General features: G+C 43.7%; 1 protein-coding gene across 1 annotated transcript in view; it reads left to right on the top strand.

The window, feature by feature from the left end:
• The window catches only part of TTC33 (tetratricopeptide repeat domain 33), a 30,449-nt gene extending 11,996 nt beyond the window's left edge, over window positions 1–18,453 (top strand). Inside the window, 4 exon segments of the mRNA XM_048503868.1 lie at window positions 4,451–4,532; window positions 8,942–9,073; window positions 15,857–16,174; window positions 16,176–18,453. Coding sequence (XP_048359825.1) covers window positions 4,451–4,532; window positions 8,942–9,073; window positions 15,857–16,174; window positions 16,176–16,214 — 571 coding nt within the window. The 3' untranslated portion in view covers window positions 16,215–18,453.
• Window positions 18,454–19,075: the final 622 nt, after the last annotated feature.

Raw genomic sequence — 19,075 nt, 5'->3', positions numbered from 1 at the left:
TGTCACCAAACTATGCAACAGCCTCAGTTTTAGCTTCAGGTTTACAAGAAGGGCAGGATAATATACTATATGTATTATCTTGCTTTTAGTGCATTGTATCAGTTCTTCCATTATACCATTTTCTGCATTACGTGTCATGTTTAATAACTATGCTTTGTTTCAGATTTGTACAATCCTAGTCCCGTTATAATGCTTATTAGATGTCTCATCCTACTGATTGCATTTTGCATCTGTCATGAATATTAATGATAAAGGTGGGCTAAAAAGCTGAATGATGACAAACTTGAACAATGACTTACTCCTTTGTGATTGAGGAAGATAGTTTCCTAAATAAGGTGTCCAGAGATGTTGTGTTATATTCATCCAGCTTTGCCCCGGCACTCCTTTTCCATGGTCAAAAGGAACCCCTTCCCTTCTTCAACACGGGAAAGGCTTGGTACGATACAACGTTGTGTTGACTGAGATGTTTAAACGTGAGGAATGATCGATTTAGCAAGGACTAGTTCAGGGAGCTTTGCCTGTCTCCATTCTGTAAATCAGCTGTAAGCAAGGCTTGACTGTTTTCAGTCGTTCCAGTGAGAAGGACATGCCACATGGAAAATATAGGCACTGCTCTAAATTGAAGAACTTCCAAAAGGGCCTTCAGAATGGAAAATGAGATCAGTTGGTGCTTGCCTTTTACATTGGAAGCAAACATATATTTTAAAGACATAAGTGTCAAAGAGCACATGATGTATTTTCTCCCACGTCAGACATGGCTGGGCTTATGTGTCATGACTTCTGTGCAAGAAACACAGGGATTATTATTATTTATTTAGAGACTTGATATGCTGCCTCTCCAGAGATCTTCTCAAGGCAACTTATAAGAAAATTCAATACCATAAAAACAATACCATAAAAACAATAACATAACATAAATTCCACAGCCCCAGCCGCCAGTGTAATGGGCAATGGCCGGGTGAAAGCTGACTAGTGTCCCCCAGGCTGTCCCCACTACAAAAGGGGCTCAGTGATGCTGGCGCAGTGTTCAGCACTGTATTCCGCCGCCCACCAGCAGATCCTCCCCTCCACTGCTGGCATGGTTCTGCACCACCCCCAGCAGTAGATTCAGCCTCCGCCCCCACTGATGGGGCTGTTAAAAACTAACAAAATTTCCAGGGTAAAAGCTTTAAAGAATCAAAACTTTCATCAGTTTGGAAAAAACCCTATTACTCATGGTCCTTGTTCATCTCATTAAGTAGGGCAGTGATTCCCAACCAGGGTTCCGTGGTACCCTGGGGTGCCCATGAGCATGTCCCAGGGGTACCATGACAATGCTACCGCCCACCCACCCCCCTGGAATCAAATGGATTTTGAAGGGGGGGATTGGAAGCCTCATGGGCTCCCTTTAAACAACATTGAAAAACAGCACTGTTTTATTTGCCTAAATTTGGCGTGGATTGGGAGGGTAGATTTAAAGGCATCACTCCCTTTAAATTCCCCCAATCCATGCCAAATTTAGGCAATCAAACAACGCGGCTGTCAACGCTGCTTCCCCTCCCCCCCTGCTTGCCACTCCCCCCACCTACAGGCCAAAAACGGGGAAAAAACCCTTAAAAATGCAAAAAAATCAAACGAACCTCAAGGGTACCCTGAGATATGAAGAGCAAGGTCAAGGGTACCGCAACATAGAAAAGGTTGGGAAACACTGAAGTAGGGAGATGTCAGCAGTGGTTAACAGGCAGTGCCCTTTAAGCATTCAAGTCCACTTCCGGTTTGATGTTGTGTGTGAGACAAGTGAGTTCCCTCTCTCCAGTATCCGTAGCCTTGATGGTTTTCCCTCACATTCTTGCATTGATACCCAAATGGCAGCTTCTTTGATGGGCCATCCCTAGTGTACTAGTCACTGGGTGTGTGGATTGCTACATGGGTGAGTGGTTTGTGCATACCCACCATCTTCAGCTGAACTTCATGAGTTCGATTTCCTGATGTCTGAAGAGTGTGTTTTAGAAGTCGTCCTGTTATATAGATTAGCACTCTTGCATCATATTGCCTTCTACACATTGCATATTTCTAAAACGCTGAGACTTCTCTCTGAATGGAATGACTCTTCTGCTTATGTTCAACAGTGGGTTGTGTATCCTTTTTCACAGTCTGATTAGGGAAGTAAATTCAGTTGTTGCATGTTACTGATGTGTATGTGTTTTCCTTTTTTTTCTTAATCACAGCTTGGCAGTCACCAGTAGTTTATAAATAAAACGAGAAAGTCAGGATGTCATATCCAATTTTGAGAGCATCGTATAAAGTCATGCTTGTTCTGGACGAATTGAAAATGAAATGGCTGCTTTCAACATAATTCAGTCCACACATTAGAAGCCCCATTTTTCCAAGATTTTGTTAAAAGATTAAATTTATCATGTAATAGTCCAGATTGTGAGGTCTGAAGGGTGATGACAGTGTTGTTAAGTGGTCTTGAATGCACACCTTTGGAGAGAATTTTAACTACTCACAGTGGAATACAGAGTGCCAAGGCTTGGCTGCCTATTATCTCAGCCAAGAGACGCCTGCAACCCAGCCAAATTCTCAGAAGGGCAGTTTGTCACCAGCGTAATAAATAATTGCGATTCAATGGGAAAAGTGCAGCCAGCTAAATCCCCCCCCAAAGCCTCTTCCTGTCTCATCCTAAATCTTCCTGGTGGTGCCAAATGTGTGTATGCTTTTTTAAAAAATTTCAGCTTTTAGTGCCATCCATTCATGAGCTTTATACAATCTGTGCCCAATTAGACAGATAAGCATCTTCAGTTAGTGTAAAAAGCTGCTGTCTGGCTCCCTGTGATCTTGCCACTCTTTTGTAGAAGGAAACTTGGCTAGGTAATTCTCAGGATTACATTTAGTGGTGGTGTTCAAAAAAAGAGAGAGTTAAGGTTCCAGAACAGACATTAATCTTCCATTTGTTGCCTGAGCAGTGGTTGTTAAAGAAAAGGTGTTTTATTTTGCAGGAGAAATTAAGTTTTGGTTTTTTAAAAGATTTTGTTAGGGTTAGGGTTAGCAATGTCAGGTGAGAGCCATGGCTTGATGGTAGAGCATCTTTTTTGCATGCAGAAGATCTCAAATTCAATCCCTCATCTCTAGGTGGATTAAGTAGTAGATTATGTGAAAGAGACAGTAGAGGGTCCTTCCAGTCAAATTGCTGCCCCTGACGAACTGACACATAGTTTGACTCAGCATAGAGTCGTAGCATAGAAGTTAAGAGGGCTGGACTCAAACCTGGAGAACCAGATTTGATTCCTCGCTCATGAAGTCTGCTGGGTGACCTTGGCCTAGTCAAAGTTCTCTCTGAACTCTCTGAGCCCCACCTACCTCACAAAGTGTTTATTATGAGGAGGGGAAGGAAAGGTGATTGTAAGCCACTTTAAGACCCTTAAACGAAAAGTGGGATATAAAAACCAACTCTTCTTCTGGGAAGCGTTGAGCATGTATTGTGGGAACCACTAAAATGCATCTATACCAGTGGTGGCGAATCTTTGGCACTCCAGATGTTATGGACTACAATTCCCATCAGCCCCTGCCAGCAATTGGCCATGCTGGCAGGGGCTGATTGGAATTGTAGTCCTTAACATCTGGAGTGCCAAAGGTTCGCTACCACGGATCTATACAGATGCAATTGGTATTAATTAGTGAGTACATTTGGCTCATAGGAAGTTAATATTGCTTGTCTTATCGAACTGTAAAGGCCGCACCAGGATATTGTTATCAGATGGCAGGTGCTATGGTCTATATCCATGAAGGACTTTGTATGTGACAGCCAGTACCTTGAATTGAGCCTGGTAACTGATTGGAATTCAGTGGAGTGACTGCAGAATGGGGTAGTGAACAAGTTCCATCTAGCTTCTGGTAATAGCTGCAGCATTTTATACTAATAGGAGTCTCTTGAGTTGACTTCAAGGGCAGACCTATGCAGATTACATTACAGTAGTCTAGTCTCTATGTTACTGTGGCCTGGATTCAAGTACTAAGGTCATCTGAGTCTAGTTTGGGGGCTATCTTCCAGGCTAAACCGGGTTGGAGTAGAGCAATTAGATTCAAGTCCAGGGCCACCTTAGAGACTCTGAAAATCTTATTGGTTTATAAGTTGCTACTGGACTAGAATCTGAACTGGAAGGATGCATCACATTTTGTCCAATAAAAACATGGATAAAAACAAGTAGCACAATCTGTCAAATGGAGGAAACGAAACAAATATCTAAATTTGAAGCCCCTTTGATCTTTGAGGCCCAGACCAAATGGTTCTCGTGAGCTCCTGTCAGGCCCTAGTTAAGGCGGTTGTCACATACTAATGTCTGTTCCATTTCTGGTGAGTGTAGTGACCAGAGTATGTGACTTCCCTTGATGAACTGGTGCAGATACTGACATTTATTTTAACTCCTCCATAAACCCAGTAAGACCATTCTGTTATTTTAACAACTTGCAGATACCGGGAGGCTCTTCACAAATGGGATGAAGCCCTTCAGTTAACTCCAGAAGATGCTGCCCTCTATGAAATGAAATCACAGGTAAAACACATCAAGATATTTGGGTAGCTTAAAAATGTGGGAATCTTTATTCGTACCAACAGTAGCTGACCTCTACGCTGGGGTCTGTGTATGTGCAACCTAGCCACAGAACATTCTGGATCGTCTCTGGGGATCAAGAAGCACTAGGTTATGATCTATTCCTACCATTTCCCTTCAAAGAATATATGGCTCTGTCCAAGGAGGAATGGATTCAAGGTGCAGGAAAGAAATTCCACCTAAACATCAGGAAGAACTTCCTGACAGTGAGGGCTGTCAGGAATACACTTACTCAGAGTGTGGTGGAGTAACTCCTTTGGAGATTTTCAAACAGAGGCTAAATGGCCAACTGTGAGGAGTCCTTTGGTTGTATATTCCTGCATGGCAGGGGGTAGACTTGATGGCCGTTGTGGTATTTTCCAACTCTATGATTCTGTTATTCTGTGTCCCAGGGAAATAGTAACCGGCTGCTACACAGCTGCTTTGAGTTTATTCATTTTACAGTCCAATAATACAGCCGCAGTTCAGAGCAGCTAGTTCTTACGACTGTGAGGCTGGATGGCTTCCTTCCACCATCAAAAACAGAAAGGTTCTTTTTTTAATCTGAAAAGTGCAACATAGATGACTAATCGTATCATATGTGGGAGGCTTCAATACTGCGTCCACTTCAGCACAGCAAGACTTTTCCTGCACGAAAACGGTCCAGTTGCTGACACACCTAACGAAAGGAGCAGTACTAATTTCCTTCCCATTAGCAAAGTCTTGTAAAAGGCTGAGTCTGAACACATCTGTCTCCCAAGCAGCAATATCAAGTGCTCTTTTCTGATCCTTGTTTGGCATTAGCAAACATCCTGGGGGGCTGGTCCCCGTGTTGCCCTCCGTTCGTTCACAGTTCTGCCAGTGTTTCTGGAGACTTTGACTTGAAAGTTAAAGGTGAAAGATCAACAAAGTTTTTTTATTGTTGCAATCAGCGCTCATGGTTTCAAAGTTTGGTTGCAGCGTGGCTGCTTAGAATAGAAACTTCTGAGTCCATTGTTCTGATTGAGATGATGTACAAGCCAGACCTTCCCATTGTAATTTTTTACAACCCAGGAGTATCCTGTAATTGCCCCAATTTCCCCAAATGTCACAAGGGAAAAATGAAATCTCATTAGAGACTCAGAAGAAAAACTCTGGATCGGCCAAGTCACTGCCCTCTCTTCTACGTGCTTTCTCAGAGAAGCACAAAATTACCTTTGCCGGCATATCTTTCCGACACAAAATCCAAGACGAACAGATAAAATTATCCTATAGTGGAAATGAATATGTATTAGGCTGTCTGCTCCTATTTTATCTGAAGCTTCCCCAGATCTTCCATTTTATGCTTACCGGTCTGGGATTAATCTCCACTGATCAGGTAAATGTGTACAAGATTGGGTTCAGCAGAACTTTCAGGAAGCAAGGTCTAGTGGTTATACGGTTTTTGAATGAGATTAAAAATAAAAGACCTTGTTAATTCAATAGGTAGATATCCATAATTTGAATATACAATAAAGGTTTTGTTATCTGGCACTCATGAGGGAAAGGGCATTTGATCAAATGTGGGGGATACGCAATCATATTACTCTTCAGAGGAGTTTGCAGCAACCAGACCCCACCTAGTTGGGTTTGATGACAGCCCCTACACCTGGAGGGACCCTTCCCTTTGAGCCATGGAGGTGCCCTATGTAGCAGGCATACAAGCGAACCAGGGGCCTGGCAGCTGTTCATACAGCTGAGGAGGAAGGTGGCATCCGAGGATGTTAGTGTGACCTGTCAGAAGCCAGGGGCATCAGCTTGAAGAGGCCAGGGGGAAATACTCACGGCTGAAGACACAGGAGAATAATGGCTGGGGTGGGAAGAAGATTGCCCTCTGGCCAGTGCCAGTTAAGTGAGTGTTCTGGATGATCAGGTGCCCGATAACAAAGCTTTTACTGTATTAATAATCTGAACACAGAGAAGAACCCATGTAATTAATGTGAATTAAATGTGGGTGGGGGGTAATGAAGACACGCACACATGTTCATTAGGTGGCCCTGGTGGGAGAGAGGATGGTACTTCCTAGAACCAATAACTGAGTTCCAGTGCCTGGGCTGACCATTTGCTCACTGCACAATGTCCGTAACTGTATATTTAATAGCAATAGCTGGCCTTCCAGTCAGGATCGAAAAATCCACAAGGCCTAGAGAGTATGTTTTTCTGGAAATCTGGGATTCCACAAAAATGTGAAAAGTAAAAATAATTGGGGGTTAAACCCTCCCTTAGTAACAATCAACATCTCATTTATTGACATCGGGCGCGGGGCGGGGTGGGGGTCTGAAATGGTCATCATTTAGCACGTTACCTATGATGGAAGTCTGAAGAGTCTGGGACTTTTCAGTTCAGAAAAGCAGGACATGATAAGAGGTTTACAAAATTATGTATGGCATGGAGAGTGTCAGGGTCTGTTCCCCCGCTGGGTCTGACAGTGAGTGTGATAGTCTGTCATGCTGTCTTTTAACTCAGCAACACCTAGCCACAGTACCTCATTGGAGGATGAGGACCCAGCTGCAGCCACACTGGCCTCTGATGGCCTTACAGACCTAGGGCCAGCTCAGCCAGCACCCCCAGAACAGGCCCAGAGCTCACCTCCAGCCCCCAGCTTGCAGTCCTCCTAGCTCCCCTATCTCGCTAGAGCAGCACACTGGTGATCAGCTGGACTGGCTGCTCGCAAGATGTGAGTGCTCACAGACTCGCCTCCCTAAGCAAGATGTGAGTGCTCACAGACTCGGCTCCCTGAGGCTTGGCAATCAGTCCCACATGGATAAAGAGGGCTGGTTGCTGCTTCATGCTTTTGCAGACGACAACAGCTCACGTTGATGGCTGCCCTGCTCTGAACTTCTGACTTCTGGATTACAACCTGTTTATGGACCTGCTGAACTGGTTCCTTGAGGACTTCCTTGCATGACCTTTGCTGAACTTGTGGACTTGCTCTGTGTGGACTTTGCTGCACTGGGGCTTGTGGACTTAGTTTGAGTGAACCCAGCTGCACCAATGAAGCGGTGAGCTTCTGTGTGTTTCTTTACCTATCTTATATACAGTAAAGCTGTAAGTGTTCAATACACTTTGCCTCGTGCCTCCTTTGTGGCCAGCCCGTGACAGAGAGACTGGACAAAGAGAACTCAGTTGAATGACCTCCATTGAAACTGACGGGGAGTAGATTCAGGATGGACAAAAAGGGATACTTTTTTGCACAGCGAATGATTAAAATGTGGGGGGTTCACTGCCAGACTTTTCAGGCAATCACATGAGTTCCCACAGTTTAGAACACAGTTTAATCCTTCATCCAGTGTATGTAATAGTAGACTGTGAACACTCTGAGGAAGACCTTCTCCAAATGCTGAAACGCATTTGGTCTGTATATATTGTGTCCCTTGACTGATCTGGGTTACTTACAGGAACTATAATAGGTGTGAAGTATACTGCACAGTTTGTGATTTGTATGGCCTAGAAGCCTGTTTTGTTTTTTAATGTAACTTCTAGCGCGCTACTGGATTAAAGGTATATTTTGTTTAATTCCTTTTTATAGCTTTACCCTTAACCTTTTAGGTTTCCTTTTCAGCTTTGTTAGATGTGCCCCTTTTTGCTGCTTTTTGATTTTCAACAGGGAATGAGCACCACCACAAAATGGCTGCCATAGAATGAGGGAACAATCAGAAAATGGCTTCCATGGGTAACTAGGCCATTCACAAATGTTGGGAAGTTGCAATCCAAGTATCGCCCTACTGTGATATCTACTGTTTCTGGGCCTTCTGGCTCCAAAGAGGTGCAGGAAAGCCAGAATTGCTTCAGGGAAGAAACAGATAGGCACTGGGAAATCCATCAGCAGAGGTCATGGTACTCACAGATGCTACACTGGGGATCATTTTGCTACAATTCCTTGCAGTACATCCATTTCTTTACGGTCTCCCCTTCAAGTTTCTGCCTCTCCTTCTGCAGAGAAAGGAGAATCCCTGAGAATTCTTGGTATGGTCCAAGCATAAAACTTGTAGAGTTGCTGGTCATTTGAGTCCTTCCTGGAACTGGAAAAGGGTAAGGTTTGCATTCACGTATATTTCTGAACTAGTCAATAAAGCAAATTTTCAAATTAATGTACTCAGTCTTTTGGTGCATTTCTTTAAAAAAAAACACAAAAACGTTAAGAAAAACTGAATGGATCTGGCTATTTGAGGATGATTTTTTAAATCAGCGTTTTATTAATTCTGCTGGAGATCACTCTAATATAAGTGCCTATCACAATTACCTGTGTTACAAAACACCCAACCCAAAAATAAATCTGTTTTCCTTTGACTCCCCCCTCCCAATACAGTTTGTGGGTTTAAGATTTGCTGTTCATTGTCTTCACCCCCAATTAGGTCCTGATGTCTCTGCATGAAATGTTTCCTGCAGTGCATGCGGCAGAAATGGCTGTCCAGAGAGATCCCCATTCTTGGGAGGCCTGGCAGACTTTGGGACGTGCTCAGCTTGGATTGGGAGAAATCACATTGGTGAGTGCAAACCTCATCCCCCCACACAAATGTTGCTGTCTCATTCAGAACTTTGTACACCAACATTACTATATAAGTGTCAGCTAGCTATCAAAAGCAATTTAATTTTGTTTTAGCAAATGCAATACAGATAAGGATCTCTGTTGTTCCTCAGCATCACACATTGTTTAGCTAACAACCCGTATCAGAATTGGCCCAGAGTTATTCACTTGTCCAATTTACTCAGCACATGCCTTCCCCTTGTGACTTGTAGTGCATGAGATTGCTTTGGACTTCCTTGTATCCACATATTAAATACCCGAATGCAGCTGTACACTCCCAAGAGAGCTGGGCAATATTTTTTAAAAAAATAAGCAAGCTTAAGTTACTGTGGGATTCCCCCCCCCCCTTTTTTAAAATCAGTTTGAAGCTTGGAAGAGTAATGGAAGCAAAAGTCTCCTGTTGCTCTTCCAATTCTCTCTCTCTCTCTCTCTCTCTTTCAGACAGCTTAGGAAAAAAATCCATTTACACTTTGAGGAAGCGTTTTGCTTCAGGCTCGCTTGAATATTGCTGATAGAAATGACTGTGGGTTTTTCCTGCCATGTATCTGCTTCAGATATCACACAGCAGCACGAAGAAAATTCATTGCACTTCAGCAAAATGAGAATTACCCTGAGCCGCGATGCTTATTCAAAAATGCATCAGGTCTCTCTTGATTTTTTTCTGGATTTTAGGTAGAGATCACCACAGCATCTTGATATTTTCATTCCATTTCCCATGACTGACCCACCCCTTGGGGTGCTTTTGTTTATGGGTAAACTACTTAAAACAGAAACAAGACAAATTTGGCATCCATTTGCACTGACCCTGCTGTGGACTGGAATTACCTGTCTGAAGGAAGAAGTGAGGAAATGCAGGCCGGTAGAGCAATTCTGTGCAATTTCTAAAATTACTCAGAATAAGCTATTCTGCAGAACCGAAGAAGGATGTTGACAAGCTGAAATGGGTCCAGAGGGCGGCAACCCAAATGGTCAGAATCCATGCCCTACGAGGGGAGACTCAGGGAGCTGGGTATGTTCGGTTTGGTGAAGAGAAGGTTAAGAGGTGATATGATAGTCATGTTTAGATATTTGAAGGGATGTCATGTTGGTGAGGGAGCAAGTTTGTTTTCTGCTGCCAGGAGACATAATGGGTTCAAGGTGAAGGAAAAGAGATTCCATCTAAACGTCAGGAAAAACTTCCTGTCAGCAAGGGCTGTTCGATAGTGGCATGCACAACCTAGGAGTGTGGTGGAGTCTTCTTCTTTAGAGGGTTTTAAACAGAGGCTGGATGGCCATATGTTGGTAGTGCTTTGAATGTGTGTTCCTGCATTGCAAGGGATTGGACTGGATGGCCCTTGGGGGTCTCGTCCAACTCTATGATTCTATGATTCTAAGTTTAATACCTTCTGCAGGCCAATTGGAGGACAGTTCTTTAAGTGGCTGATCAAAGCAACATGTTACCTAGTGGAGATAGGCCTTGCAGAATATTACCTAGCCTTGCCAAATGAGCTCTCTATTGTGGGTTGAGCATGGGAATAGGATTCAGAGCTGCTTGAGACCAGCAATATCAACCCCTCAATATATGTACTCTGATAAATATATGATGCTGCTTTCTACTGAGTTACACCATTGGTCCATCAAGTTCAGTATTATCCACTTTGTTTAGAAGGGTCTTCCCAGGGTTTCCATCAGAAGTCTTTCCTATCTCCTACTCCTTGATCCTTTCAACTGGAGATGTCAGGGATTGAACCTGGGGCCTTCTGTTCTACCCCTGAGGTTATAAAATCAAAACTCATAATTAGCAATGTCAGTTTATGCTAGATAATGGAGGAAATGTCATAGTGCTGTTTGTAAGTTGTCATCAGGGGAAGCCAGTTCAAAGCTTTCTGCTTTGTTGAAGTGTGTACTGGAAAAAAATAAAGTCATGTCAATAAGAACCTGTGATTTTTAGAAGCCTTTCTGTTGATCAAGAGGGGGATTAATGCCGTGTCTTGGTGCATATTTTTCTTTTAGTCCTATGGTATTCGTTTTAAAATCCTAGCAATAGCCAGTAGCAAACATACACAGCTGTTCCATAGTGCAGCCTTGTCTAGAGAAAGCTATTCTGAAAGTAACTTTAAAGAGCTAGTAATGGTGAGAAAGGACAGAAATTTTAGTTATAGGAAGAAAATGGAATCAGCTGTAGAAAATGCAGAAATGTGCATTAAAAAGATTCTGAGGAGCTTGATTAAAGTCAGGACATGAGTTAGCTGCAAAAGACACAGTATTAAATAGAAACAAGAAAAACACAATACCTACAAACAGTGCATGAAAATTGGATTACAGAGTCGGAGGACAGTCCAATAAAGAGTGTAATGCATACAATAAACAATGCAATAAAGCTGGATTGCAGAATTAGAAAACGATGCAATAAAAACAGCATTGTGCCTGCAATAAAGAATGCAATGACAATTGCCTAAAACTGCTACAGCTGTTAAAACTACAACTCTTGTTCCCTTTATAAAAATACCCTCCTGGGCAATCCTCTTTTCCACATTCTGCAGAATGGTGGGGAAGTGGGACCTTTCCTGACCTCATCAGGCAGGCCATTCTGCCAGACAGGAGCCACACAGAGCATGCTCAGGGATGGGCAGCTGCTGATCTTATCCATTTGCCAGGTGATACCTTCAGAAGGCTTTGCTCAGATGAGTGAAGTTGCTGAGGCAGGGCATCTCTGGAGAGGCGCTGCTGTAGATATGTGAGTCCTGGGCTATTAAATGCTCTGTGGGTAATAGCCAGTCCCTTGAACAGAACCCGCAAGCTAATTATTAACCAATGAAGCATCTGCAGAAAAGAGGTAATATGTTGTTTGGTAGTGCCTTTTAATAATCAAACTGAGGCATTCTGCAGCAGCTGGAGTTTCTAAGCTGTCTTCCAACGGCAGACCATTCAGAGTGCATTACAGTAGTCTAGCCTTAAAGTTACCATGGCATGGATCCACATATGCCGGATCGTCCAGGTCCCAGTAGGGAGAATTCAGCAATAATGCTGGGTCAAATGTGATCTTGAGCCTGGATCCGCGAGGATCTGCCGAAACCCCATTGAACGTGGGAAGCAAAAAGATATGAGATTTACAGACCAGCATTGCCTCTACATTGTCAGAATTATCCTGCAAAGTTGGATCATTGATGCCCTGTCTTCAGATCTAGGGAAATTTCAAACCCTGCAAGCTTCTTCTTTTTTTAAGTACTTTTGTTTTTATAATTGAGGCTTAGTCTTTTAATTCTCCCCGCGGGCAATGCCTGGACTCAGGATTCCATCTGGTGTCCACTTGGCCTGTTATCAAGAGATTAGTGGGGTGCTGTGTGGTTTCCGGGCTGTATGGCCGTGTCCCAGTGATTCCGGCCGTGAAAGCCTTCGACAATACAAAGAGATTAGTGGTTTGAAAGAACCACACAGTAGGCTTGATGAACAGGTTTATTTCAGTGGTGTGCGTGACTTGGTTGTTTCTTTGTCTTTCTTTTCTGCAGCCTTCTCAATATTATGGTAACCAAGGGACTAGAGATCTGGGGTTGATAAAGCATAATAGCTCTTTAATGTGGAACAGAAAGACAAGAATAAAATGAAAATCCAAAAATGTTCAACTCTTGTCAGTTGGCCAGCAGTTAAACAGCCCAACGGTTCCTTTTCTCTCTCCCAGCATTCCAGTCCACCATTGAACGTGATTAGTGAGAATCTTTGAAGGCAGGTCTTGAAACCATCCATCACAGTAAGTTTAGCTGAGAATCACACGATTAGCTCCAAGTCACCCAATGAACTTCGTGGTAGAGTGGAGACTTCAGTCCACGTTTTCCAGATCCTACTTTCCAGATCCCAGCTAAGCAACACACCCACCACACTGACTCCCATCACATTGACCTGTCACATTCACACAAACTTGGTGGACCCCAAACCATCTATTGTTTATTTTTTATGCTGTGCTTTGCATCAGTTTGTTTAACAGTGATTTTTTTCTAAGCTGCCCTTTGGGCAGAAGAAGAAGAAGAAGAAGAGTTTGGATTTATATCCCCTCTTTCTCTCCTGCAGGAGACTCAAAGGGGCTTACAATCTCCTTTCCCCTCCCCCCTCACAACAAACACCCTGTGAGGTGGGTGGGGCTGAGAGAACTCCGAGAAGCTGTGACTAGCCCAAGGTCACCCAGCTGGCATGTGTGGGAGTGTACAGGCTAATCTGAATTCCCCAGATAAGCCTCCACAGCTCAGGCAGCAGAGCTGGGAATCAAACCCAGTTCCTCCAGATTAGATACCACGATGCTTGACTCTTTAAACCTCCTCATGCACTACCGCTGGAAATTAATAAAATCAAAACCAAGGGTGGACCCTAAAAAAATATTCCATACTCTTCCCTGCTTGATGAGGGAAAGATTAGGTAGTTACAGATCAGAAGTGTCTCAGGGAAACTTGTAGGATCAAACAACTCAACTTCTTATTGAAGTCGTTGTTGAAAAACTATAAGGAACACAATGATTTCCTGGAACACTACTTGAATACCACTCTGACTCACCTATAAAGCTATCAGCTGGGGATGCGGGTCAGAATTTAAAAACCTGAATCTCTTATGTGCTAGGTTTGAATTAAGACTACTTTCCTGGAATACGTTTCCTAAATCAAAAGCCATGAGGTTAACTGAGACTTTCCCCCAATTGTATTGTATTTTCTTGTGCAAACTAGTGAAAAGGCCATAACGGAAGGTAAATGGGCAGAGGGAGTACCAGTAACTGAACTTTGTGAACATCTTGATCTGTGATTCCGGGAAAGCTGTGCTGTAGGTCAGAACATCCATTACAAAATCAATGACTTCTTGCCTGAGGGTCGGTCTTTCCTTTCCTGTTCATTTTATTCCTATAATGGAAACTTTAAAAAATAATTGTCTGAAAAGTCTCAATTATTTCTACATTATTTCTATGAAAGTCCCTGAGTTTATTTTCTACTTTTTCTACTGAACATATTTTTTTTATCCATCCCTTAGAGCAGTGACTCTCAGCCTGGGATGCATGGCAGAATGTTGGGGAGGGAGGGGGTATGTGAAAAAATTACATAATGGGTTTGCTAATATGGGGGTACGGTTTTAGGGAAATGGGTTTTTCTGTATTCCTGTTTGGTTCGCTGTGCTTTTCAGTAAGTGTCTGTTCTTCACTTCAATGCCTGTCCTTGACTTTCATCCACATTATCAGCCAGTGCATGTTTCTCTTCTCCACTGTTTGCTTTACTTGCAGTAACCCTCTGCCAGCAGATCTCCGGGACAGGTATAATCTATGTGGGTGTAAAGCATAGTGTAGTGTCATAAACTTTCTAGTTTTTCGATCCAATGCATCCAAATCAGCCTGCGTCCAAGTTATTATTCCAGTGTTATACCGGATTCCCCAAACTAGGTTTTATGAGGGGAATTCTGGCTTGTCTCAGAGCTTAAGTGACCCAAATAGTTGTTTGATTCTTTCCCCGAATGACTCCTCTCTGACTGTCTTTGTGTCCAGTGGCAGGCATTAATCTAGAGATGCTGTTATAACAAAAGATGCTTAGTCATCCAATTTCACAGCCTCGTTAAAGCAAGCAGACTTTTACGGACAGTGTTACTTAGTGACAAATCTATACCCCAAGGACCTTTTTCTTTTTGGGGACGGGGAGAAAGGATGTCTTGTGTGTTGTTTTGCAATGATAGTTTTATATTTACTCACAGTCTAAACAACCTCTTGATGCAAACAGCTGGAAGCTCAGCTTCCAGGGGCAGAGTCTTCCTACGTTGGCAACATTTTGGAATCTTCCAAAGAAGAGAGCAGATGACAAGGCGTTGAATTTGGCCAGGGAAAAGGCCCTGTAGCGATTTGGATATTGAAGAAAGTAAAGATAATCAGCCATTTGACCAAGTTTAATTGGGATCCCCACGCTCAACAGGTTTTAAAAGCCACAGTATCAAGATTTCGTGCTTCTGGTTCCAAGAATCTAAATTTGATTGCTTAAAAGGCCTCAGCAGCAGAATGCTCATATAATGAATCCATGAGTGAACCAATGGAGCTATTTTTTCTTTCAATCGAGGCTAACCAGTTTAAAAGGTTGGAGTCAGAAAGCACCTGATAAATGAGGCTAGAGGGAATCTAGATTGTAGTGAATTTGTAGCCGATATTTAAATGTTCCAGGCCACGCTGTAGTTTCCAACCTACTCTGGCCAGTTTCAATGCAAAGGGCTGCATATGGAAGACATCTCAGCATTGGACCAATTGTGTGTGCATCTTGATTTTATTTTGCTCTCTCTACATTATTCTCATAAACACTCTAAATAACAGTGGCCCGAGCTAAGGAATGGGGTGCTGTGCACCTGCCATGCCTGGGGGGCACGGAAAAACGCCTCGCCCTCCTCTTCCTTCCCTTCCCACACTTACCTTAGTACAGGCTAAAAGCGGTCTGAGGAACTACAGCCCCAGGAGACCTTGGGCCCACAAGGTCTCTTTGGGAAGTATAGTTCTTATCAGGCCGTTTTTAAGCCTGAACTGCGAATAGGCTGTTTTTTTCAGCCTGAAAAAAGTTCTAGGAAAAGGAAAGGAACTAAGGTAAGTGTGGGAAGAGGGGCGCCGTGGAAGGGGGGGGCGCAGCGGGGGGCATGGCGGGTGGAAAATATAGACTGCGCAGTTTGGCCCAGCTATGCTTCTGCTAAATAATATAGTGCCCCCTTGTTTTTCACTTGCACTGGTGTATTCTAACCTTGCTGTTTCCATACTTCTCTTTCTTAGGCGATCCGAAGTTTCCAGATTGCCTTACACATCTACCCAGTGAACCCTGAACTGTGGAATGAGGATCTTTCTTGGGCAAGGCAGCTACACAAACAGCAAAAGAAAGCGACCGAGACCGAGACTGCCACCCAAGGGACGGCAGTCCAGGGGGAGACTTCAGAAGAGCCGATCCCGGATTACGATTTTGAAAGTGACGAGATTCTAGCTGTCTGTGCTGCCATAGCTGAGAAGGAAAAGAACACATCTCCCTCAAAAACTGTAGTGATCGTGTCGGCTTCAGGGACAGTGGAGACCGTAACTGAAAAAGAGGAATGCGCGTGGCAAACCCGACGGTGCTGTTTTTATCAAGGCCCGATAAAACAGCACCGATGCTTCTGGAAATGACCCTTCCTTTTGAGGGCTTCCTTGTCCACCTTCCCCTGCGTGCTTCAAGTCTCCTCCTGGATCATCAAGAATTGGAACCGGTCCTTTGGAAAGGCTTCCCCTGCCAAGTGGTTTTCGTGACACTTGCCTCGACGAACCTTCCTGTGTCAACAGGAAGGAGAGGAAGATGCCAGCGGTTGTGCTTCAAGATGGCTTGAGGCTGTACAAGATGGCCACAAATGAAATGTCTCCACGTGTGAGGGAAATAGGTAACGCTGGGCAAATGAAAAGAACCCCCATGGAAGCAGGATGGCTTTTCCTAGCCAAGTTCTGCTCCTGGTCTGGAAAGGGTGGCTTTCAGCTGGGAACTGAAGGTCAGGTGCTGTGTGACACTCTTGTCATTTTTGAGGGAAGACTGTCATCAGTGGTCCCATCAATAGTATTTAAACCTAGACTGCCTTACATGGCTTGTTCTGATCAAAGCCAGGAGGTTTTCTTCCAATCTGTTGCTCCTCCCAGTGGCCCTGCTTCCTTCCCCTCCCCAAGTCTCCAACCCGTGTCCGTGGTTGATTGTGGGCGCTGCCTCCACTCCACCCATCCCTTGGCTTTCCATTGCATTAATCACAGGTCATTTTGTCCGACCCTTGTACTAAAATGATTTTGAAATCCACTTATTAAAACATCCTCGTTTTTCAGTTATTTGGGTGCACAGAAGGAGCAGGTGGTATAATCTTCCTTTCCCTCCACCCAGTTTCCAAAGAAGCAGTACTTTAAAATAAATATATAAATTGTTTTGGGGGAAAAAACCAGTGGGTAAATGAGAGTTCCCGAGATCTAAACCTGAGAACTTGTACAATCACAAAGCGAGTGCCGAATTGTCACTGTCAGCCATTTGGAGTGTGCAAATCGGTCAGCTTAGGTTCACAGGTGTCAAACTCGCGGCCCTCCAGATGTTATGGACTACAGTTCCCATCATCCCCTGCCAGCACAAGCAATTAGCCATGCTGGCAGGGGATGATGGGAACTGTAGTCCACAACATCTGGAGGGCCGCAAGTTAGTAGTTGAACATACTCAGTTTATCGTCTGCCTCCACCATTCCTTGGAACACGAAGCAAGTTACTCACCTTTCCTTATGGCTGGGTGACCATTATTTTTCCTCCCTGCTTTTGTAATTTCAATTTTAATACCAGACGGAAGCAAGCTTTAGAGCCAACAGGATAGAATGTGCAGTCTTCAGTTTTGTTTGCCCTGATATTAACTCTGCAGGTTGAATGCTGTGAAGCTACGTTCCATCCGCAATGGCGTTTTTTTCCCTTCAGTATAAGGAGCCTTCTGCTGATCCAAGGGGCTGTTTCCATTGTCTAAAGACTCTTTGCATCAGAGGAAAACATCTCCTTGAGTGGAACGGATCCACAGGATCATGTGTCCAAATCATTTGTCAGGGTTGATTGAATTTTAATAAATAATTCACATCTATTGTGAATATCTTGTGCTACTTTCCAGTAAATTCCTGATAAGTCTGCTCAAAAATTTGGGTATACTCTATTGGAGTCGCACACACTTAGTTCATAGCCATCTTTGCTCAGGGTTCCTGTTTACAGAACACGCTTTAATAAAGCAGATTTTTATTTTAATAGGACAGCATTACTCGAAGAGCAGGGCTATATCTGATTACCGTAGACATCACCTCTGACTCAAATCATTGCCCCTTTTTTCCTGGAAGACTACCAGATTTCTAATATATCTAGCCCACAATTTTACTTAATCTGATCTTATTCGCACTTAACTACAAGGACAGCCCACTTTGATCAGATGGGTCTACCTGTGCCAAGATTATACTGCATAAGGACCCCAGTCTATGAGAAAGCTTAGCAAATGGTGGGCAGATTTTTCTGAGCGTACTCAAGGAGAGTACAAAGTGGCAGCATCGCTAGTGAAATTACTTTAAATTTGACTCAGCGTTGGAGGGCTTAACTGTCCTTCCTGCCTCATTCGTGCAATGTCCTTCCTGCCTGCTTCATCGCGAAACAGGCATTCATGGCAGGATAAGGTATTGCTGACACTTTCTTTCCTGTAGTATTGAGTTGTATGGGGTACCTCCCTGAGAAGTAGCAGCAAATTGCTACTCTACTCAAATAACTGGTGGCGTTGCTGTTCTTCTGTCTCATATCAGCCACACTTAGATGGTTTTCAAGTGTTTTCACAGCATAAATAAAGTTTTCTTCCCGTGTAACTGAATCTATTTGTGCGCGAAGCGTAAGGTTTAAAACGGTGAGCTGTCCGTCTGTTTGAATGTTGGGAGTGATAATCTGAAAATGGGATTCCCAAAATTCTGCATCGCAGTAATTCAGATACCGCTGCACAGAAGGTTTATTTGTAACCCATTTATGCAGATTGGCATGCTTTCTCTCGTTTTCCCTGTGTACCTTTGACAAAAACTCCGGCCAACAACTACTTTTTTTTTTTAAGGTATCACGAGACCAACATGAAGTTGTCTGATACTGAATCCAATCGATCCATCAAGATCGGGGTTGTCTACTCAGATGGGCAGTGTCCGGTGGAGGTCTTTCACATCACCTAGTGCCTGGCTTTTTTAACTGGAAATGCCGGGGCTTGAACCTGGGACCTTCTGCAAGCCAAGCAGAGGCCCTTTCTGCAAATTATGAGCGGGTTACAGCTGGGATTAATGAATCTGGCATAGCCCCAGAACCCAGCATAGCCCCATGGACAGCCAGCGTTCCGATTGGGGAGTGCGCCTTCGCACGGAGGCGCTTTTTGGGGGGTAACTTTTCTCAGAAACTTACCTTCCTCTGAATGCAGCTAGGGAGGCAGGTACACAGGCTCCCCCAGAGCCC

Source organism: Sphaerodactylus townsendi, linkage group LG07, assembly GCF_021028975.2.
Source record: "Sphaerodactylus townsendi isolate TG3544 linkage group LG07, MPM_Stown_v2.3, whole genome shotgun sequence".
Lineage (NCBI taxonomy): Eukaryota > Metazoa > Chordata > Lepidosauria > Squamata > Sphaerodactylidae > Sphaerodactylus > Sphaerodactylus townsendi.
Note: the sequence above shows the minus strand (reverse complement) of the source record. Positions and strands in the feature narration are given on the sequence as shown.